General features: G+C 38.8%; 1 protein-coding gene across 1 annotated transcript in view; it reads left to right on the top strand.

Annotated features, from left to right (window-relative positions):
- LOC149267246 (TLD-domain containing nucleolar protein) overlaps positions 1-24,756 on the top strand; it is a 178,212-nt gene that overhangs the window by 131,884 nt on the left and 21,572 nt on the right. Inside the window, exons 4-5 of the mRNA XM_089432026.1 lie at positions 53-133; positions 261-324. Of these exons, the coding sequence (XP_089288152.1) occupies positions 53-133; positions 261-324 (145 nt within the window). The remainder of the gene's footprint in view (positions 1-52; positions 134-260; positions 325-24,756) is intronic.

The raw sequence follows: 24,756 nt of genomic DNA, 5'->3' as shown, positions 1-24,756 counted from the left end.
ATTGGATATTATTTGAAGCATTGTTTAAGTAACATAACAAATGACATGTCAGGTAGTTGGAGACCGTAGGGGCGCTGTTTTTGGTGGCTTAGTGGCAGGACCTTTAAGACCAACCAGCAGCAAGAAGTATCAGGTAGAAGTGGTTCACTGCAATGTTTGTATTTTATTTGTTCTTAATTTTTCATTTGCCAGGTTTTCATAGGCCAATACAATCTACATGAAAGTGGATTGATTGCAAAATGTATTCTGAGTTGTAACAGGGAACAAATGATGCTTTTGTTTTCACAAATGTTTCTGGCACACCTGTCCTGTTTCGTCCAACAGGTAATTTGCCTATCCTTTTATGCTGGCATATGAAAATTTGTTCATGGCTTGTGTTATGTGAACAGTGAATTCAATTACTTGAATGTTGAATCTTGATGAAATTGAATTACTGCAATGCTTCTAGTAATGTCCAGATTGTGGAAATGCTTACGAGTTACAGGATGATAATACAAATTTAGAATTAGAGTTTTTGTTAGGCATTGAAATGTTTATTTTAGTCTCATCCAAAGGGATAGGGTATAAAGATATATTGTAAAATTCTTGATATAGTTGGGACAGGACATCATTGTAATGATGTGATCAGGTGAGCCATTCCTATATATATATATATATGAGACGTGTTTTTAACATGGAACTTTGAAGGAATGCAATATTTCTTTTTGTCTCTGTTGTCATCCGTTGAAATTGCTCTTGGGCAATTTAGTCCAAAGTGAATTCATTAGACACTCGAAGAAAGTGTCAATGTCACCTCACACAGTCCCACTCACATTTGTAGAAAATTGTAGTCCCAAACCAGTTTCAGTTTTAGGAATCATGTCAGTTTAATGCCGAACCCAACATAGATTCTTGCTGCTGTTTTTAAACATGAATATTTTCTAAAACATGAAACACATAAGCCTACTCCACTCTTTCATTTTCTCTGAGAATAAATGCAGCAGTCACAAAAATTTAACATGGTGACTTTTGGTCCACTACTCCTGGAAAAACCACGAAGGGAAAACCAGTGAGAGAGAAATTTATTTCTAATCAGAGAATTTTACAGTGTAAAATAAAAGCAATTAAATCCACTTATCTCCCTTGAAATTTGTGCACGAAATTTCCTTGGAGAAAGTGCTGTAGCTGTTCCTTGAATTCTTGAGTTAGCTGCCTTGATTTTTGTGCCATTCACAGTCAGAAAATCAACAGCTTACTCCTAGAAATTTGTGCCTGCGGGCTGCCTTGAATTTCAAGCTCTAACAGTCTCAGATTTTGTGCCTACTCTCTGCAATAATTGCAGCCTAGCTGCCTTGAAAATCATGCTATCCTTGCCTCAAATTCCATGCCTGTTCCCTGTCTTGGAATTTGTGCTGTCTGGTGGCTGTTTTTACTGCTGTACACTTCTTTCTCTGCTAGGATTTTGCTTTCTCAGCCTCCTTTTCTCCTTTCCTCTCCTCCTTCACTTCTCGAAATCTCATGAAGAATAAAAAAAACCTTCCTCTTTACTCCCCCTTCTCCTTTATAAACTCATTAATTACTAAACCCATTAAATCTTGCCATCTCAAGATCAACGGTTGTGACTTAATCTCTCATTGAGATGACTCAAGTCACTTCTAGAAAAAAAATAGTTTCTAAAATCACTCAAGACACTTAAACTTTACAAATCACTTTGAGAAAAAACCATTTTCTAAAATCACTGAAGTCACTTTTAGTAATTAAATATAAAAAAACTACTTTATAAAATCATTGTATAAATAAAACTTGTTTTCATAAGCGGTTCATTTTACCACTTTTCCTAGGCTAGGCACATTGTACTAGGGAATGCTTCCTTTGTACCATTTCTCAACACTCCCTCTTACCAAGGAAGGTGTTTCTCACCACTCTCATCTTGTCTTTGAAGTAGACATGCTTGCCCTTTGCCAATGGTAGTAGCAATGCCAATGGCAAATAGAAATAGCAAATACAAAACAATTACAAGCCTCAAGGCAGTAGGTAGCTCATGCATCATCAATCCTCATCATCAAAATCAACATCACTGTCATCATCATGGTCACCACTGCTCTCCTCTGCTGCATCATCCTCCTCTGTATCCAATGTCATCTTTGCATTCGTTGGTGTGGCGGATGACCCCTCTAGAGTATCACCATCATCAAAAGTGACAGGCTCTAGCACTGGCTCATTAAGATCCAAGTTGGCCAATGCCAACTCAAAACTGTTGTCCAAACCCATATCATTAGGAAAGACATCCCACATTTTGTCTTTCCCTTCAACCAGTCATCCCTTTGCTTGTAAATAAGATGAAGTTTGGTGTGCACATACACCATTGTCTCTGCCTTGCACTACTCAAGCCCGCTCTTCTTGACACTATACAAATTCCCATATGTGCTCCAATTCCTCTCGCAACAAGAGGATGAAGTCACCTAAGAGAGGAGCCTCATGGCTAATTGTTGTAGAAGAGGGCTTGTCGCCCCATGGATTTCCCATGAAGAATAGGGCTTCTTGGCCCCCTCGGCCTCTAATCACATCATATCCCGCAAATTGACCAGTGCCAGTGAAAAACTCTGTAAAGGCATCCTCCACCTCATTAAGGGATGCTCTATCTTGAAAATCCGCCTCAATGCATCTTTTCTCCCCTATGAAATTTCACCATCCATGTGAGAAGGGAATCTGCTTGAAGGTTCACCATTCAACCACACTCATGGTTGTAGTATTTTGGGTTCAATGAGTGAGCCAAACAATGAAAAGGTGTGCAATTCTTGTCCCATCTACTGACAATAATATCCTGTATGGTGGTGAAGAAGGCCTCTGATGATGTTTCATACTCGGGGCACTCACTCTGTAAAATAATGCTCCTCACAGACTGAATTATGGAATCCCATCCCTCATAAACCTCTCGTAGGATGGGTTGGTCTGTATCTGCAAATCGTAGCAAAGAAATGATAGGGTTCATGATCTTAATTAGTAGATCTACCCTCTCCCACCAAGCATCATCTAACACTGTGTCCTACACTCTTTTTGAGGCTGCTTGATCTGTCTTTCTCCGAAAAGACCAAAACTTTGAAATAACCATGGTGCCAAGAGCGGTCTTGACCTCCCTCAACCTATTCAACATGATGAATGAAGAGGTAAATCGTGTATCTGCAATCTTCAACAATGATAGATTGGTGTACCCCTTGTAGATAATGAGGGCATTTGTATGATTTTGTACAAAGTTGCGGATATGCCATGCATCCTCAATAATACTTCCAATCCAAAGCACGTCAAAAGCAATAGATTTAAGTGCTAAATTCAAAGAATGGACAATGCAATGTGTTCAAAATACTAGTGGATATTTAGCTTCCACAATCACGCCAGCAACCTTGCAAACATATGCATTATCTGTAATAATTTGCACACAAGAATCAACACCTACATCTTCAATAAATTTAATGAACAACTCACCCATATATTTTGCATCCTTGTATTGTCCAAGTACATCCACTGATTTCAAGAAAATTGGACCATTCAAGGAAGACACTATGAAGTTGATGAGTGGGTGGCATGTTGGATCTGTCCATCCATCACAAACAATTCTAACCCCAAATGTTGGCCATGATGATTTAATAGGCCCAAGCATTTTGTCCACCTCTTTCTGCGCCTTCATAAAAAATGTGGTTCTAAGCTTCTCTGACACAGAAGGCACATACCTTGATGGAACCCCTTGAGTTAGAGCTCGACACATCTCAATAAATAAGGTGAGCGTACAACATTAAAGGATATGAAGTTCTGATAGAAAAATAATGCAATGGTGAGATCAAACTCTTCCCATTTCTCTTTCTGCAAAATCCTGTCCATCGGACCAAGTGCCACTGTTTTTATTTTTGCTACTTGTCCCCCACCAAAACTCTCAAATGGAAATTTGTTGTTGCTTTTCCTCAAGAATGGAAGGGGATCGTCATTCTTGTTTTGTTTAGATGTTGCAACCACCTTTGCCATGTCAACATTGGACTCTTTTTCCATTTTCTTCCTCTCAGCGAAAGACACCTTTGTACATGCTGTAATTCCATAACCTGGTAAAGCCAACAACTTGAAATGAGATTTCACACGGTAATATGTGCTCATGAAATGATTGTTGCAATAGTTGCATTTCCAAGCAACATTGCCGCCTCCCCTCAAATCGCTGCCTTGCCCTTGCTCTCTTGTGACATATTTCCACAAGGGATATTTGTTATCTTGAGGCTGTTGTCTTCCCCAATGTTTGAAGCTATTGTTGTAGACCCTCTTCAAATAGAGGGCACTGTTGTAGACCTTGATGAAATTGGAACAAGAGAGGCATCTCCAATGGGGACATTCTTCCCCTCCCTTTTCCCCTTCCCTGCTGCCCTTGTTTGAGTCATGAATGCTGTAAAAAAATAAAGAAAAATGAAGAAATTTGTAAAAAAATGCACATGCAAATTGTTATTAAAAAATGCAAAGAAAATAGAGACAAAATGCACATACTTGTTGCTTGAATCGCATCCAAAATGCTCCCACATCCTTTGCTATTCACTCCCACACATCCACAACAAACCCACAACAAGAGAGAAAATCAAATGTGAAGTTGAAATGGGTCAAAACCGCCCTTTATGGGTTGCGTGACACTCAAAAAGGCGGACACGTGTCCCAGAATCGGGACATGATCTGGAGGAAATGTGTCCTATCGAATCGTGTCCAGTTCAACTGATTCGGGACATGAGGGGGCCGAGGAACGAATCTGGTTTCTTAGAAGTGAGATGATATTGGTTACAAATGAGGGCCCACTTATATACCTAGGCAGGTGCCCTTTAATGAACGACCATGTCCCTTAGAGACATGCCTCTTCATAACTAATTATTATTAAATTTATACTATTACTATCTATTGTTATATATATTATTTGTATATATTTTATTCATAACATTGCCTTTCTCTTAAAAAGCTTTTCCTAAAAGCTTATTGTTGACAAGGCGTGTCATCTTTTTATATGTCTTTGTAATCTATTTGCATCTTCTGAAATTGTTTGATTTGTCATCTTCGTTGGTACAAGATGATAAGATCCTCTGAGTGATAAATAAAATTGTTGAACTGAGAAAGGATCTGACCATCCTAAATCAATCTTCTTGTTAAATTCTTTCATGAGACTTTCCTTTTCTTGTTCTAAGTTGTGTTTTTAAACTTTACACTTCGTGACTTGTGCAAGTAGTTTCCGGTTATGATCTTTTAAACGAGAATTTTCTTCGTTTTTATTGAATATGACCTCTTGAAATTCCTTTTGCTTCTTCGATATTGTGTTTTGATTCTTTTGAGGCATCAATTTCATAACATCTTTAAAGTCTTCTGATGAGGGCATTATCGATTTTGACTTTATTGTCATGTCTCCGAATGTGATCATCTTTTCCTTATAAGAAAACATCACAATTATTTTCTCTATGTTTTACATGAACGCACCCAATTCTTTAAACCAAGGTCGACCAAGATGTTATGATATTTCGACACATAGGAAATAGTTAAGTATAACTTGGTCTAGTGTAGAGTTAGGTAAAATGTGTTTCTTTACTATGTACATTTGTAACTTACAATCTGACGTTCATGATATGTTCTAGACATGAAGTGATCCGACGGTTCATTCTCTCCTCGGTACTTGATCTGTGGCTTAACACCCGAGTGGTCCATGATCTCTATTTAAAGAGCATGGAGGGTCATTTGTAGGGTGATTGTTCATGGGAGAAGCTTATGTAAATTTTCATTCTTTTATTAATAAATTGCCTGAAGTGGCCACATTGGCTCAGACCGTGGACGGTTTCCCACTTTGAGGGTTTTAAGCACGTCAAGAATACTGGTGTATTTATCTGTGATCTGTTTGTGAGCGGTGTTCTTTAGTGTTCTATTTGAGGAACTTACCCTGTAAATTCCTACATGGTATCAGAGCTATTTGAGGGCCGCATCTGTTGGTGATCCAAATTCGAAGCCGGTACAACTACATCCGATTGTCATTTCCTACATCTACTGTTTCTAATTGGTTTCGGGCCGAGAGGACTGCTCTATTGTGTTAGGAGCATTTATTCCAATGAGGAACCCCTTTCGTTTCACGCGAAAAGGTTTCCAGTAGCCCTAGCTATGTCATTTTAAGATCTGGAGGTATACACTTTTTTTTTGCAGTTCTAGTTATTCATCTCTGTGTTTATTTTGGTTTATTTAGCTCTTTGTTTTTTATTACTGGATCTATACCTTTCATTTCGGCGTATGCTCTTTGCCCTGCGACTCTGTGTGATCTAGGCAAATCAGAAACAAAAAGGAAGGATTTCTCTCATGGGTATTCTCTTTTCTGCCACGCCTTAGTGTGATCTCAGAAAATCAGAAACATTCATGAAAATATTTAGTTTTCGGTGAAAGCTAACTTCAAGCCATAAAGTTTGTTTTTTTTGCATGTCCTTGTTGGGTTGTGTGGTTGTTTGTTTTGTAGGCAAAAAGAGTTTTTTCAAGTAAGCACGTGCCCCAAAGTTTCAATGACTAAAAAAAGAAACCCCCCCCTTTTTCCTCTTTTCCAAAAATTAGTAGCCTTTTAAACTAGCTCACTTGGTCCAAAGTTACTTTATGAGAATAGAGGTCTTGGGTTCAAGTCTTTCTTTTTGTTGAGTTACTTTTTCATATAGCACATGTAACTTATGTTTTAAAGTTACTTTATGTAAAAGTGTTCTCACCCTTATAAAAAGTGAGTACTTATAATTCTAAAGTCTCTTTATCTTCTATTTAAATTACAATTTAGTGAGTAGCTCATAAAGTACCATTGTAATAGTGACTTTCACTTATTTATAAAAGTGGGTTACATAAAATCTTTTTTAAAGTGAACTAATTAGATTAAGTTTGGAAAGGGGGGGGTGAGGAGGATTTTTTTTGAATATAGCATAATCATTCGCTTCCTCACATTCACGCACTTCGTCGGCATCTTTAATAACTTTTCTTCAAAAAGCCATAACTTTTTCATCCGGAAGCTATTTTCAGAGCCGTTTTTTTTTGAATCAGCCTAATTTTTCGAGATATTTCCATTGGAACACTTAGTTTCATCATCTACAACTTCAGTTTCTGTTAAAATGGAAAGTCCATGCCAAGCTATTCTTGACAACACCAACTACCTCCAATGGTGGTCCTACATTGTGGATTTACTTAGAAGTAAAGGTCTTTACAGAATAGCCTCAGGCCAAGAAACTAAACCTAAAGATGAAGATAAGGCAACAAATGGGAAAATATGCAAGATCAAGCACGTGGGTTGATAGGGATGTCTATTTCTCCAGACCTTAGATTCCATATCGCAGAACTTGATACCCCTAATGAAGCAATGAAACAACTCACTAAAGTTTTTGGAATTAAAAATGAAATTAAAGCCCATCAACTCAAAAATGAGTTGCTTATGTTGGACCCCAATAATTTTTCTTCCATTGAAGATTTTTTGTCCAAGTTCAAGACTCTTAGACTTCTCTTGGAAGGTGTTAAGGTTAAGAAAGAAGATGATAGCCTTATCTATTCCATTCTTACTAAGTTGGGACCAGCCTACTCTGTGTTTGTTTCCACCTTCCATTCTACTAGAGAATCCTTTATTTCTCAAGGACAAGACTACAAGTCCCCCTCTTTTGATGCCTTTTGTGATTCTTTAATAAGAGAACAAGAAAAACTCTTACATCTTGGTCTTCTTAATCTTGGAAACTCTTCTAAGAATGCCTTAGCTGCCCATCAACAACCAAATTCAAAGAATCCTAAGAAGCAGTATCCTAAAAAGAATGGTCCCAAACCAAACAAGGGTCCTAAGCAATTTCAGTCTCAAAATGAAAAATCATTTCAACAAAATGATAAGGCAAATTAAAACAAAGGGAAGAAGACTGATAGACATTGGCACTTTTGTAATCGAGATGGCCACTTAGAATCCAAATGCTTTAAGAAGATGGAAGCCTTGGAAGCAGCAATGAAGAAGCATAACATCCATTTGGAGCACCCTTCAACTTCAACTTCATCTTCAGGAATAACACTTTCTGCATGTGGTTGTCAAGCATCTCGGTCTGGTTATGCACTAAATGTATCTTCTTCTTCTCATTCTCGTGAGTGGCTCATTGATTCTGGAGCTTCTTATCACATGGCGAAAAACAAAGCCATGTTTTCTTCTTTAAATGATTGTAACACCAAAATATATATGTTGGTGATGATAGATCTCTTAGTGTTGTAGGGACTGGAACTATTCATCTAGACAATGGTCAATTTAATGATGTATTATGTGTTCCATCCTTATCCTGCAACCTTCTATTTGTATATCAGATAACTCATTCAGGTGAAGGTAAAAAAGTTGAATTTTCACCTCACGATGTTGTAATTAAAGACCTAAGAGATCCTAAACAGATTTTAGCTACTGGCATTACTGATAATTCTACAAGGTTGTATAAGTTTAACAACTTTGGGTCATGAACTCTTCCGTCAGTATTTGTTGCTCATAATGATGAAGTGAGCAAACTTTGGCATGAGCGATTTGGTCACTTAAACTATCGCTCTCTTCAAAATCTATGTAAAGAAAATATGGTGACAGGTCTTCCTATGGTATCTTGCAGAGATGGTGTTTGTTCCAGATGTATACTAGGAAAACATCATCGGGATAGTTTTGAAAAACGTGCCTCTTGGCATGCCTCAGCCCCTTTACAACTTGTGCATAGTGATTTATGTGGTCCACTTCCAGTTGTTTCATTCTTTGGCTACAAGTATTTCTTAACTTTCATCGATGATTTCTCCAGACGCACTTGGGTATACTTCTTAAAACTCAAGAGTGAAGTATTTAACATGTTCTTGGCCTTTAAGGCCTTTGTTGAAAAACAATCTGGACATCAAATTCTTAAGCTAAGATCTGATAATGGCGGAGAATACGTTAACAACAAATTCATCAACTTTTGCACTGAGCATGGAATTCAAATGCAACATACTGTTCCATATACTCCACAACAAAATGGTGTAGCTGAAAGAAGTATCACACCTTAAAGGAAATGGCTAATTGTATGCTTCAATCTAAAGGACTTAGTCTTAATTTTTGGGCAGAAGCAATTAACTGTGCAAATTACATAGTAAATCGCACTCCTAATAAGGTTTTAAAGAATATCACTACAGAAGAAGCATGGAGCTCAATTAAACCAGATGTAAGTCACTTTCGTGTTTTTGGAAGTGAAGCATGGGCCCATATTCCAGATGAGAAACATAAAGCTTTAGAACCTAAGAGTGAAAAATGTATATTTGTTGGATATCCTGAAGATGTCAAAGGATATAGACTTATTCCACTTAAGTCCAAAAATGTTATCATTAGAAGAGATGTAAATTTTGATGAAAATATATCGGCCTACGAGCCTAGTTCGGCGGATGTGCCACCTCTCTATATCCCTTCTACTTTCGAAAATATTTCTTCTTCAGATGATGACAGCGAGGATGACAATCCTCCCCCACCTTCTTAGGATCCTCCTTCAAATCCTTAGCTTCCAAAATGGGTCTGTGCTACTCGGGATGCGGCAGGTGCTCTTGCAGGTGATCCTACAAATCCGCGACGTACATGTTCTCAGTTCGATAGAGCCTCTTCTTTACTGGCTCAAGCTTCAACGCATTATGATCCTGACACCTTTGCAGAAGCTTTAGGCCATCCAGATTGGGATGCAGCTATGAATGAAGAATATCCTTCATTATTGGAAAATGATACATGGGATCTTGTTCCTCTTCCAAATTGGTTTCTTTATAGAACCAAGTATGGATCAGATGGAAAAGTTGATAAACATAAAGCCCGTCTTGTTTCTAAGGTTTTTTCACAAGTTGAAGGCATTCACTATACTGAAACCTTCTCCCCTGTTGCCAAAATGAACTCTATTCGCCTTGTTCTTTCCCTTGCTGCCTCTTTCAAATGGGAAGTCCATCAGATGGATGTTAAATTTGCCTTCTTGCATGGGGATTTGCATGAAGAAATCTATATGGAACAACCTCATGGCTTTATACAAACAAAATCCAGCCTTGTATGTCGGCTTAAGAAATCCCTTTATGGTCTCAAGCAATCCCCTCGGGCTTGGTATGCCAAAATGGATAGCTTTCTTTTAGATACTAGCTTTTCTAGGTGTCATTTTGACAATACTGTCTACACCAAGAAAGTGGGTAAGTATCTTATCATTCTTGTTCTTTATGTTGATGATCTTATCCTTACTGGTAGTGATCCCAACCTTATAAACCAAGTGAAGTCTAGCCTTAAAAAGCAGTTTGAAATGACAGACTTAGGACACTTGCATTATTTTCTTGGTGTTCAAGTCTTGCAATCCAAGGAAGGTATTTCCCTTTCCCAATCCAGGTATGCCTGTGATCTTTTACGCCACTTTCACATGGAAGACTGTTAGCCAACCCCTTCTCCCTTTTAGTCTGGAGCCAAACTTTCAGTCACTTGTACTTAGCCTGAAGTTGATGCTACCTTATACCGTCAACTTGTAGGAAAATTTTGTATCTGATCCATACCCGTCCTGACCTTTCCTTTGCTGTTGGCCTTATTGCTCAGTTTATGCAAAACCTACAAGAAAGTCATTAGAAAGCAGCTAACATAATACTTTGTTATGTTCGAGGTCCAATTCAGTTTGGGATTCATTACAGTGCAGAAGCATCTCCTCTATTGGTTGGTTTCATTGATTCCGATTGGGTTGGTGACCTTGATGATCGGAAGTCTACTGCAGGTTATGTTTTCACTCTTGGTTCTGGACATACTTTCAAGAAACAAAGTGCCATTTCTCTTTCTTCAGCAGAAGCAGAATATCGTGGTGCCGTAGAATCTAGTAAGGAAGCCCTGTGGCTTCGTCAAATCCTGTTAGAGTTTGGTTTTCAGCAGCGACATCCGACTACACTTTGGTGTGATAATCAAAGTGCCATTCAACTATGCAAAGATTCAGTCCAACATCAGTGCAACAAACACATTGAACTACACATGCACTTCATCAGGAAGCTCATTCATGACCATGTTCTTGAAGTGCAATATTGTTCAACCGATGATCAAGTTGCAGACATCTTTACAAAGACTCTCACAGAGGTGAAGTTTACTAAACTTAGATTTATGGTTGGAGTTCAGGAAGTTGTCACTAAGGGGGGATAGGCTCTACTGCCTCCTTCCTTCTCTTTTTGTGTCATATTTGTACATCCTTCAATCCTATCCCAAGTTGTTCTTAAGGGGGGATGTTAGGATATTCCGACACATAGGAAATAGTTAAGTATAACTTGTTTTAGTGTAGAGTTAGGTAAAGTGTGTTTCTTTACTATGTACATTTGTAACTTACAATCCGACGGTCACGATATGTTCTAAACATGAAGTGATTCGGCGATTCATTCTCTCCTCGGTATTACTGACATTTGATTCCTGGCTTAACACCCGATTCAGTATTACTCTATTTAAAGAGCATGGAGGGTCATTTGTAGGGTGACCGTTCATGAGAGAAGCTTATGTAAATTTTCATTCTTTTATTAATAAATTGCTTGAAGTGGGCGTTGGCTCAGGCTGTGGACTGTTTCCCTCTTTGAGGGTTTTAACCACGTCAAGAATACTGGTGTATTGATCTGTGATCTGTTTGTGAGTGGTGTCCTTTGCTGTTCTATCTGAGGAACTTACCCTGTAAATTCCTACACAAGAATTATCTCAACCTCTCTGTCAAACATAGTTACAACACAAAATTGAGATATGTACTCATAATGATTTGTGGTCTCTTGTAAATCATTAATTTCATATTTTTCTCCAAAAATATCTCTTTTTTTGCCTACATTGGCATTTGAAATAAATAGGTGATTCGCTAGATTAATATTAATGTAATTTTCCTCGTTGCTTATACTGATAATGATATTAACCTTTTTGCCTTGGATATTCCCTTTTAATGTAAATATTTCGTGATGTGTACTTACCCTTATAGGAAAATCTTCATTCATTTCTGATTTAGATTACATTCCTTTCTATTCAGTGATTGACTCCATTTTGCGTTCGTTGATGAGCTTAGAGTATTAAAGGTATCGCTCTCTAATATTTATAATAAAATATTATTATTTTATTTTCCTTTCTTTTTTTTAAACTTTTGAAGAAAAACCTTAATTTATGTTTATGAATCACCCCTTTTTAAAATTTAAATATATATGTCTATATAAAAGTCTATGTAATATCTCTTAAAATCCACTAGTACGCTATTATTAAAGTGGTGACGTTTGGTAGAGATATGTGTGTTTGGTATGGGAGTTGTGACCTTCCTTATGCTTTTCTAGAATATTGTTTGCAAAAATCACGTTAAATATCACACGGATTTGGTTCGTTATATATATAAGTCCTCCCTGAATAAATACATTTTTAATCTCCTCCTACTAAATTAATGGCTCGTTTGGTGGCTTTCCTTGATCAATTGTTTCAATCGCTGTTTTAATTGTATGTGAAAGGAGGCACTAAATTTGGTAGCAATCACGACAACAAGATGGTCGACAACACAAAGTGGTGGTCGATGACTGTTAAAATTGGAAACTAGGGCCAAATTCCACCTTGGGACAACTCATTTGATGGAGATGATGATTACATTGGATTCCTCTTTTCGAGAGGTCCAAGATTGATATAAAGATCATCTCATTCAGACAAGCAAATGTGTGATTTTGAATTTGTGACCACACGTGCAAATTGTTCAGGTCATCCTCAGCTTAATGTAAGCTCAAGAAGCCCAATGGATGTGTCTCTTCACCCACAACGAAGTGTATAAATAGAAGAGACCTCACACCTCATTTGGACATGATTCACTCACACATTTCTTCTCTCTCTTCATCAAATTGGTTCGTACAGCTTGGGAAACCTCTCTCTCTCACATGTGTGGCAAGGACGACGTTTTTTTGGGCAGAAAACCACAGGTTGAATTTCAGACTTCAGGGGCAGGTTTGACTAGCGTTGACCAAGGGGCATTTGACTGAATTTGACTTCGGTTTTTGGGCCAAAGATTCAATTTTCTCAGGTCTCGTTGTTGGGCACAAAAATAGAGGAATTTTGGGCTGGTTGACCTTCGTTGACTACATGTTTGATTGTTGTTTGACCGCAGAAAATTACAATAATCTTCTTTCTCCTTTGATTGAATTTGACCGAGCTGTTTTGGGCTAAATTTATCCTCTTGATCAAGCCAAGTTTGACCAAGGAAGACTGACTGAGTTGCTTCAAGGAAGAATTCTGTTGTTTTGATCAACGTTGACTTTTTGGTTAGGGCTGAAGTTTGACTGCAAAATTTGACAGGGCTGATTTCACTTTGTATTGGGCTAGTCTATTTGATTATTGTACTCTCTCTCTTTATTGAACTATTGAATAATAATAAGAAGATTTGATCGAAGGGTTTCCCCACATTGGGGTTTTTCCCTAGCATCCGCCAAATCTGGTGTCCTCTTGTCTTGGCTTGTCTTCTGCATTTGTTTTATGTTCTATCTGCATTTACTGTCAATATGATTAATGGTTAATGTGATTGCTATTGAAAATAATTGGACATTATTATTGGGCTGCTAAAGGAACATTGAAGTAAATTGTTCTAAGCATAGAACATACCATTGTTATCTAAAATTAACATGGTATCGGAGCCTAGGTGAAGACAAAGCCCAAGCAAGTGTGAGAAAAGCAATCACTAAGGGATGCTGTTGGACAATGATTTGGAACTAGCCTCAATGATGACTACATTATACTTCAAATCCGAGGACAAGCTTAAGGACAAATTCGACTATCATGCATGGAAGATGTCTTTGGATTTGACTTTGGAAGAGAATGATGCTATGGATTATGTCAAAGGAAAAGTGGTGGAGCAAAACTCAGTGTGGAAAAAGCCTGTGAAAAATCGCGATTTAATCCTAAAAATGTGATTTTTTCAACTAAACGATTTAATCATTTGATTTTTTGTCAACTTTTTCAGAAAGGAAAAAATCATGATTTAGTCGTTATACTTCCGATTTAATTGGGAGTCGACCCAAAAAGTTGGCTGCCCTCCCAGGCCGTGGATAAAGAGGCCAAAAAGGCCGAAAATGATATCATTTTCTGCTGTTTTTTCTCCCATTCGGCGCTGTGGAGATTCATAGCTGTTTGCCATTGCCCTAGAGGAGAATATTTGTGAGTTTTGTGGTGGGGATTTGGAGATTTGTCCACTGCTCACCATGGGAGATTCAAAGTGCCAAATTGTTGCTGCCAGGTATGTATTTTAATTTCTCTCTTGGTTTTTTTTACACAAATGTTTTCTTAAATCTTTCTATACTTATCTAAAACTCGATTAGTTTGTTTATATCTTATTTTTCCCTAGAATTTTGAAAGGGAAACATTGTTTAGAATCTAGATTGAAGCAAAACTTCAACTTTCAAGGATAAAATGACAAAAATTCAAACCCTTGTTTACTGAATCTGAGTGTTTTCAAATTTCAAGTGACTGAGAAGAGGCATTTAAAATCTAAAATCAACTATTGCATTTGTGTTTGCTTCTTATGTGATGGGAATTTTTTAATTTGTTTCAATTTTTTTTTTTTTGTGCCCAGTTTTAAATTCAAGTTCAAAGTTTAAAACAAAATGCCAAGGCTTTTGGACGCTATGTGGGAATATGGTGAACCTGATACTATACACGAATCTGGGGGGATCAATAGAATGTATTTGACTTGCAATTTGTGTGGCAAGCATATGTCAGGAGGTATCAACAGCGTAAATTTCCATTTGGGGCAAATTCTGGGGCAAAATTTTGACCTTTGCCCAAATACAACTCCAGAAATCATCCGACGGGCCATTCAATCATTGATGGTTAAAGAAGAGGGAAAAGACACCAGGGCAACACTAAAATTCCAACTTGTAAGGGCCTTAAGAGGGGGGAATTGAGAGTGGCAGTGCTTCTTCAATATCACCTTCCTCACCCATATGTCCCAACCCCTCATCTATCTCATCTTTTTTTGTTCCTAGAACCACAACTGGTGCACAACCTGGCATCAAATTAGCGTTTAAAAAAAAGGAAAAGGTAGAAGATGATAGATTGGTCAGTAAGTGTCTTCTATGGAGTGATGTTCCTTTCAACATTGCCAAGACAAACCCATTCTACTAGCCTATTTTTGATGTTGTTGTTGTCGTTGGCTCGGGGTACAAAGCCCCCACCTTTGCAGAATTGAGAGGGCCTCTTCTTCAAGATGAAAAGATTGATTGCACTTCTAGATTGGAGGAGTTTAGGGCATCATGGGAACAAACTGGATGCACAGTCATGTCAGATGGTTGGACTGACCAGAAGGGTAGGACCCTTCTTAACTTCTTGGTTAGTTGTCCCAAGGGGACAATGTTTATGAAATCTGTTGATGCATTTGCACACATTAAAGATGCACGTACATTATGTGAGTTGTTGGACCTCTTCATTCAGGAAGTAGGCCCAAGCAATGTTGTCCAAGTCATAACGGACAACGCTGCAAATTATGTTGCAGCTGGCAAGTTGCTTATGGAGAGGTATCCTAACTTGTTTTGGACACCTTGTGCTGCTCATTGCATTGACTTGATGTTGGAGGATATAGGTAAGTTTCCTATTCTGAGGGATATTGTTGAATCATCTGGGAGCATAACAAAATTTATATATAATCATGCATCTATGCTTAGTTTGATGAGATAATACACCAAAAACAAAGAGTTGGTGCGTCCTGCCATTACACGATTTGCCACTACTTTCATATCTCTTCAGTCTCTGTTGAATTCTATGTGGGATGTGAAGAGCATGTTTCTTTCAGCAGATTGGCGTCCTTTATCTATTAGCCGCAACCTAGAGGGAGAGGGCATATGCAGATTAGTTTCATATGATCAGAGCTTTTGGGCAGGAGTAGAGGAGGTGTGTTCCATTTGAGAACCTTTGGTAAGGATTCTCTGGTTGGTTGATGGCGACAAGCCCGCAATGGGCTACTTGTATGAGGCCATGGATAGCGCCAAAGAAGCCATTCGTGCTTATTATGGAGATAAGGGAGACGAGGGGTTAGAGAAACAACAGGTCATATGGAGAGTGATTGATGAGTGATGGAAAAATACCCTCCATCGCCCCATTCATGCTGCAGGTATCTACCTCAACCCCACATTTTCTTACGCCTGTGGTTTCAAATTTGATGCTGAGGTGATGGATGGATTTTTCACTTGTGTCGAGAGGATGGTGTCATCTGACCAAGAATGTGAATATATTTCTAAATAAATGGAGGTCTATATGATGGGAGGTGGCACATTTGGTTTTACCATGGCTATTAAGAATAGGACGACCAAAATGCTAGGTAAGCTTCAGTTTGTTTCAAACTTTCAAGTTTAGAATTTCAATGTTTTTTTTTATGTTTCTCATTTTTCTTTTAATTTGTAGATGCTTGGTGGACAAGCTTTGGTGCTAGAGTACCCCATCTCCAAAAGCTTGCCATTCGAGTGCTCAACCAAACATGCAGTTCCTCTGGGTGTGAGAGCAACTGGAGTGTATTTGACAAAATACACAGCAAAAAGCACAATAGTTAAAAAAATTTCAAATTAAATTTTTTGAATTCATTTGATTATTTTTAATATTTAAATTTTCTAAATACTAATTTACAATCTATGACCCTAATACAGATTGGAGTCCCAACGCCTCAATGACATGGTCTACGTCTACTACAATCTTCGATTGTGGGTGAGACAACTTCAGACACCTACTGATGTGGAAGCCATCTCATTGGACAATATTGATACCACCGCTGCATGGAGGGTCGAGACTGAGAGGCCGATCATGCACTTGATCCCGGATTGGTTAGGTGTGGATCTAGAGGATGTAGCAGTTGCAGGGGCAGGAGAGCCAGAGGTAGAGGAGGAGCAACATCAGGGTCAGGAGGCAGAGTTGGTTGAGGATGATGGGGAGGAGGTGACACCATCTAGGATGGGCAACAACAACATAGGATAGAGGCCACCTCTTCCATCGACTTCTAGAGGACAATTGAGTCCATTTGTATCCCAAGGGGCAAGACCTTCTTCCTCTAGAGGAAAAGGCAAAGCCATTCCCTATTCCTGTAAAAGGGGAAGAGGATCTCAGTGACTGATTACTTTATGATTTTAGACGACTCATGATATACATTTATTATATCTTTTGTTGATATTTTGACACTTGAGAGTTGAGACTCAGATATGACTCAAGATTCATGTGTTGATTCACTATTTTGATATGTGATGTAGCACTAGACTTCATATACATATTATATATTAGCTTTCTTTACATGTTTATGTGGAAATGCATTTATTTGATGTTGTGGATACTCTAGATGTTAAAAAAAAATAGAATAATTTTGTGTTTTTTTTTAATTTTGCTGACTTTTTGCCGACTTTTTAAAAAAACTCCCGACTTTAACGAGTTTGTCAACTTTTCAGCCCTTGTCGAATTAATCCCGTCTTCGACTTTTTCCACATTGGTGGAGCCTCCTTCAAATGCACTCGTTGCTGCCAAAACAAAGTACAAGAAAGGTGAAGTCAAAGGTAAGAAAATTATTGCAGATTCCATTCACAAGCCTTTGGTTGCCTATATTTCTGATTTGGAAACATCTAAGGAGATGTATGACAAGCTAGTTGGGATGTTTAAAGTAAACAATGGAAATCGATTCCTCTTTCTGGAGAACAAGTTGAAAGACATCAAGATGGAGAGAGGAGAGTCATTTAAATCCTACTTCATGAGGATTACCGAAATCAAGAATGATCTCCTATCTAATGGAGAAGTTTTTGGTGATAGGGAGCTCACTCTTATTGCACTTGGAGGTCTTACAAGAGAATAATATGTGTTTAACATTACCATCCTTAACAATGACAGGATTCCGCGTTTTGATGAATTACTGTCTAGATGCACTCAAGAAGAAATAAGGATGATGAAAAGAGATAAGTCGCCCTCAAATGGAAATAATCCTATTGCTTTCTCTGCTCATGCTAAAAGGAAGAACAATGCTGGTCCAAAAAGACAAGGTCAAGGATTTAAGCCGGGATTCAAAGAAGGAAGAAAAGGAAGATGCTTCAATTGCAACAGGTTTGGCCACTATGCTAGAGAGTGTCCTCATAAGAAGGATACTCCAAGGGATGATGACAACAACAACCACAACATCTTCAAAGGCAATGGCAATCAAAGGAACAACAAGTTCAACAACAAAGGAAAGAGGTATGCTCCCGCTGCTCGATATGGAAATGGTTGTTCCCCCAAAAGATCGAGAAACTCCAGGTATGAGGAAACTAATGTTGTAGATAAGCAAAAAGAATTTTATCTTATTTTTGCCCTCACCACTGCCTCTCCGCTGGATACATTGGCTTATTGGTTGATTGATAGTGGTGCTGCAAGGCACTTCACTGGTTACAAGGAGGCCCTCTCAAATTTGGTTGAAAAGAAGACAAATTTGGAGATCATACTTGGGGACAATGCCATCTACCCCGTGAAAGGGATAGGGACTATCACTCTTCACTTAAGTCAAGGTCAAACCCTTCATCTACAAGAAGTATTGTATGTACCTAATTTGAAAAAGAATATGGTATCTATCTATGCAATGGAAGATAAAGGTTTCAAGGTGACATTCGTTGATGGGAAGGTACGTGTTTGACAAAGGAACCCGAAAGATGCATTTACACTTGGGTTTAGGGTTGAAGGTCACTATCAGGTTGGAGGAAGTCCTTTGGGAGCTATGACTTGTGATACTTCTCTTCAATCTGAATTATGGCACCGAAGTTTGCTCACCTTCATTACAAAGCCTTACCTGATGTAAGGAAGATGGTCACAGGGATGCCCGAATTCAACATAGATCATAAAGGAGTTTGTTAGGTTGTGCAACTGGAAAACATACAAGGGGACCATTCCCTTCAAGTGAAAGTCAAAATACTGATACTCTTTTATTGGTCCATTTTGATCTATTAGGTGTCTTGCCCGTAACATCTTTAGGAGGATACTTGTACTATGCAACTTTTGTGGATGACTTCTCTCGCAAAACATGGATCTATTTCTTGAAGAAGGATGAAGTGTTCAAATGGTTCCGCTCTTTCAAAGCCTTGGTTGAGAATCAAACAGGGAAGAAGATCAAAATATTGAGGACCGATAATGGAACCAAATATGAGTCAAATGAATTCAATGACTATTGTAGAGAAGTTGGCATTAAGAGGGAGACCACTACTGCATATACTCCTGAGCAAAATGGAGTTGCCGAAAGGAAGAATCGAACAATCATAGAAGCTACCCATGCTATGCTTCATGACCAAGGCCTACCAAAGTTCTTATGGGGAGAAGCTGCCAACACTGTTGTATATGTTCAAAATAGGTGCCCGCATCAAGCATTGGACTTCAAGACACACGAAGAAGTTTTCACTAGTAAGAAACCTGATGTTTCTCATTTTATAATTTTTGGTTGTCGTGTATATTTTCATGTGCCAAAAGAGAAAAGAAACAAGCTAGATGCATCTGGGAAGAAAGGAACTTTTGTGGGTTGCAATGAAACTTCAAAGGCATATAGAATCTATGTGCTTGGTCAAAGAGAAGTGGAAATAAGTCATGATTCCACCTTCGATGAAGATTCTGCCCTCGGGAAAGTCAGAGATCTTCTTATCCCTAGGAGGGACAATGATGATGATGCAGGGAAGAAGGATGAATATCCGACAGGTGATCCGATGCCCGATGGATACCATTGATCCACCTACTGGTGAGCCCTATACCTCAAGGAAAAGACTTTTGTGGCTCAAAGATACCCTCGAAGATGTTGAAAGACAAGTTGCACCAAGGGGGACATCTCGTGAAGGCAAGAAGCCAAACATGTACCAAGGGTACTTAGTTGCTATGAGTACCATTGTTTAATTTGAGCCATGTACATTCGAAAAAGCTGTGAAGCACCAAGTTTGGAAGGATGTGATGAATGAGGAATATGAATCGATCATGAAAAATGTTGTCTGGAATGTGGTTCCTAGACCTAAGGACAAGTTTGTGGTCACTTCAAAATGGCTTTACAAAATCAAACATGGAGCTGATGGGAATGCTGAAAAGTTCAAGGCCTGGTTCGTTGCTCGAGGCTTCTTTCAAAAGGAAGGAGTGGACTATGATGAAATATTTGCATCGGTTGCCCGATACACCACTATACGATCCATCATTGCTCTTGCTGCCTCTCAAGGATTGGTCCTACACCAAATGGATGTCAAAATTGCTTTCTTGCATGGTTCGCTTAAGGAGGAAGTCTATGTAGAGCAACCTGAGGGGTTCGAAGTTCAAGATCGAAAGACACATGTATGCAGGTTGAAGAAAGCTCTTTATGGGTTGAAGCAAGCCCCTAGGGATTGGTGTGAGAGGATTTATATCTATCTTAAGAAGTTGGGTTTTACAAGGAGTGAAAATGACATGCCTCTCATTCTGGTTCTTTATGTGGATGATCTTTTTCTGACAGGTGTAGACCCTCTCATTTATCAATGCAAGAGGGAGTTGGCTTTCAAATCCGAGATGAAGGACCTAGGTTTGATGCACTACTTTCTAGGCTTGGAGGTCTAGCAAAATCCAGTTGAGATTTTCCTTTCTCAAGGCAATACATTGTGAAGCTACTCAAGAGATGTGGGATGGTGGAATGCAAGTCTATGTCTACTTCGATGGAACTCAACTTCAAAAAGCTATGTGGAATTGCTCCTGGGCCCACATTGGCAAATCCTTCCGAGTGTCGACAACTTGTGGGGGCCTTGATGTTCTCTTGGTAAACTCCCGTCCTGACATATGCTTCGCTGTGAATATGTTGAGTCAATTTTTGGTCAAGCCGCATCACATTCATGGGATTGCTGTTAAGAATCTCTTGAGATATCTCCGGGGCACAATCCACTATGGTTTGAGATACATTGTCGGGAATTTGAGGCTACATGGATATAATAATGCTCACTGGGCTGGCAATGTGGTGGATCATAAGAGCATGTCTGGGCGTTGCTTTTCTTTGGGGTCTTCTTCAATATCTTGGATGAGTAAGAAGCAGTAATCGGTTGCACTAGGCACTGTCGAGGTTGAATACATTGTTGCTAGTATGTCTTGTTGTGAAATTGTTTGGTTGAGGAAGCTTTTTAGTGAGCTATTTGAGCACGTGCTGGATACCACCGTGATCTTCTGTGACTACCAAAGTGGGATTCGCCTTTCAGAGAATCCCACGTTCCACGATCGCTCCAAGCACATTGATATCAGGTACCACTTTATTCGGGATATGGTACAACAAGGAGCAATAAGGCTCCATCACATCAGGACGAATGAGCAGATTGCAGACATTCTCACGAAGCCCTTAGGGAAGGTCAAATTCTTAGCCTTCGGTGAGAGACTTGGAGTCGTGGAAAGACCATCCTACAATGGTCTCGACTCTCGAATGAGTTGGACGTTGAGCTTTGGGAGCTCCTAGGGGTTTGGGGTACTTCTTGGAGCTATGAGCGACCATAGGGTGAGTGGTTCACCTTCCCCTAGTAGTGCGCTATATACAGGGTGAGGGGTTCACCTTCCCATGTGATACCCCATGATGGTTGACATTTGTGTAGGGTGAGTGGTTAACCTTCCCCTACGATTGCGGACACATGTATGTAGGGCGAGTGGGTCACCTTCCCCTATGATTGACATATGCATAGGATGAGTGGTTCACCTTCTCCTATGGCATATGAGCAGGATGAGTGGTTCACCTTCTCTTGTCGATGCCCCAACATACATCCTACCCATGGAGTTCGAGACTCATTGGAAGTACCTCTCATTTGGCCAATGAGTTGGGAAAAGTCGTTAGGGACCATAGCACTACCAATGGACGCATCGTGTACTGCCGTACTCCTTGTGTCTAGGATGCATCGTGTTCAACAACTTGATCTGGGATCATTTGAGGTTCTACCTCTGGATTGACTTTTGTTAGTGGAGAGTGGTAAGGTTTTATGACTCACTCTCGATCAATTCTTCTTCATTATTATTTCATGGTTCAGTAGATATGACAAAGATAGTACATGACGACTGGATGGCATGATGATGATAGATGGATTGGCAATTGTAATTCTCCCTAGTTAAGAGGGAGTGTTAAAATTGGAAACTAGGGCTAAATTACACCTTGGAACAACTCATTTTATGCACATGATGATTACATTGGATTCCTCTTTTCGAGAGGTCCAAGTTTGATATAAAGATCACCTCATTCGGACAAGCAAAAGTATGATTTTGAATTTATGACCACACATGTGCAAATTGTTCAAGTTGACCTCAACTTAATGTAGGCTCAAGAAGCCCAATGGCTGTCTCTTCACGCACAATGAAGTGTATAAATAGAAGAGACCTCACACCTCATTTGGACATCATTCATGCACATTTCTTCTCTCTCTTCATCAGATTGGTTCGTACAGCTTGGGAAATCTCTCTCTCTCTCACACGTGTCGCAAGGAGGACAATTTTTTGGGCAGAAAATTACATGCCGAATTTCAGGCTTTAGGAACATATTTGACCAACGTACCGAATTTGACTTCAGGTTTTGGGCCAAAGATTCGATTTTCTCAAGCTTCATTGCTGGGCACAAAAATCAAGGAATTATGGGGTGGTTGACCTGTGTTGACATTAGGTTTGATTGATGTTTGACTACAGAAAATTTACAACAATCTTCTCTCTCCTTTGACCGAGATGTTTTGGGCTGAATTTATCCTCTTGATCAGGCAGAGTTTGACCAAGGAAGACCGAGCTGCTTCAAGGAAGAATTTCTGTTGTTTTGACCAGCGTTGACTTTCTAGTTAGGGCTAAAGTTTGACTGCAGAATTTGAGAGGGCTGATTTGACTTTTGTACACTCTATCTCTATTGAACTATTGAATAATAATAAGAAGATTTGATTAAAGGGTTTTCCCCACATTGGGGTTTTTCCTTTGCATTCGCCAAATCTGGTGTCCTCTTGTCTTGGCTTGTCTTCTGCATTTGTTTTATGTTCTATCTATATTTACTGTCAATGTCATTAATGGTTAATGTGATTGCTACTGCAAATAATTGGAAATTGTTATTGGGCTGCTAAAGGAACATTGAAGTAAATTGTGATAAGCATAGGACGCACCATTGTTTTCTAAAATTAATAGTGACGGAAGGTGGAAATAGGTAGGCTGACGACCAACGATAGACTCTTATGCTGGGCTACGACGAAAACTGAGTCGGCTTGAGAAACAAATGGTTCGTGATAGTCAGAGTGGTGGTCTATAGGGAGTAGACAAGGAGATGTTAAGACATTTTGGAGTGGTCGCAATGGTCAAAGGGTTATGGTGATGATTGTGCGATTGCACTGCTTGCTGTAGTGGCAATGGAAAGGAGGGGGTACAGAGGTGGTGGCTGGTGTCGTGCGGTTGCTAGTCGAAGAAATGATGGTGGTAGTGGAGGGTGGCTGTACAACAATTGATCGTTGTACGACTATGTATTGGCGATGGTAAGGGCAACCAATAATGCGTGCGTTGGAGGTGGAAGGATGTGGCAACATCGAAGAGGAGTGACGACAATGTTTGTGGTCTGTGCTTGCAGTTGCGAAGGCGACTGTCCGAGCATCTGCGACTGCAATGACAACTGTCAAACTGCTCTTGTTTAGTTTTCGTTGTTTTTTGTTTTGTTATATATATATATATATATATATATATATATATATATATATATACTTTTGTTGTTTGATTTAATTTCTTTTTAAATTCTATTTTTTATTTTGTTTTTTTTCTTAATTTTAATACATATATATATATATATATTTTTTTTTTTTTAACATATTTTTTATTTAAATTTTTAATCTTAATTTTTTTGTTTTTGTTTTTTTTTTGTTTTTTTAATGGCCAAAGGCTCGATGGCAAAAATGAAGAATCTCTTAAACTGTATGGCAAAACGCTTGAATCACGATAGCAATAAAGTCGACGACAGGTTGATGGCCAAAGGCTGGATCAAACTAGTTTTGGGCGGCGGTTGAGTGGCTAGAGGTTCAAACAGCTCTGATACCAATGTTACGAACAAAGTTTGTACATGCAATAATCTTCAGAAAACTTCAAAGACAAAGACATCCATTGTAGGACAAGTAATTGTATATAAGAATATTTGAATATTAAATTAATCGTTATTACCATCGATTGTTATTTATATTATTTGTATATATTTTATTCACAACACTGTCACTAGCATTGCTTGCCCAATCCAAGATTGTGTAGCTAGTCAACTTGACTCCACCCCCTTTGTATATTCCAGTCTGTAATCCATTGTGCCTTGTAGGTACCGCAACACATGTTTTTCATCGATCTAATGCACCATATGACAGATATACTGAGAGGGGGTGAATCAATATTTCACATCAATTAGTTAATTTTTTATCTTCAAAGCATTAAATAGCATTAACATAAAATCAAAACATAAATCAACAACACCATTCAACGATGCACAACATCAAAGACAATACAAAAGAGATTTTTAGGTGGAAACCCTTTCGGGAGAAAAACCACTAAACACTTTTAATATAGGTATTTAAGGATTACATCAACAGGAAACTCCAACTTCTGAGATTCTCCAACAACACTTGAAGGAATCACCAACCCCTTGATTTATCAGCTCCAGCTGAATGGATGCTCCAACACCTAGATTTCCTAGCTCCAACTGGAAGGAGGCTCTAACCCCTTGATTTACCAGCTCGAACTGGAAGGACGCTCCAACACCCTAATTTTATTAGCTTTGAATTAAAGGATGCTCCAACACCCTGCACAGGCTCCAACTTGCC

Source organism: Pinus tabuliformis, chromosome 6 (assembly GCF_031772625.1).
Source record: "Pinus tabuliformis cultivar Carrire ecotype Pingquan chromosome 6, CPIR1, whole genome shotgun sequence".
Lineage (NCBI taxonomy): Eukaryota > Viridiplantae > Streptophyta > Pinopsida > Pinales > Pinaceae > Pinus > Pinus tabuliformis.
Note: the sequence above shows the minus strand (reverse complement) of the source record. Positions and strands in the feature narration are given on the sequence as shown.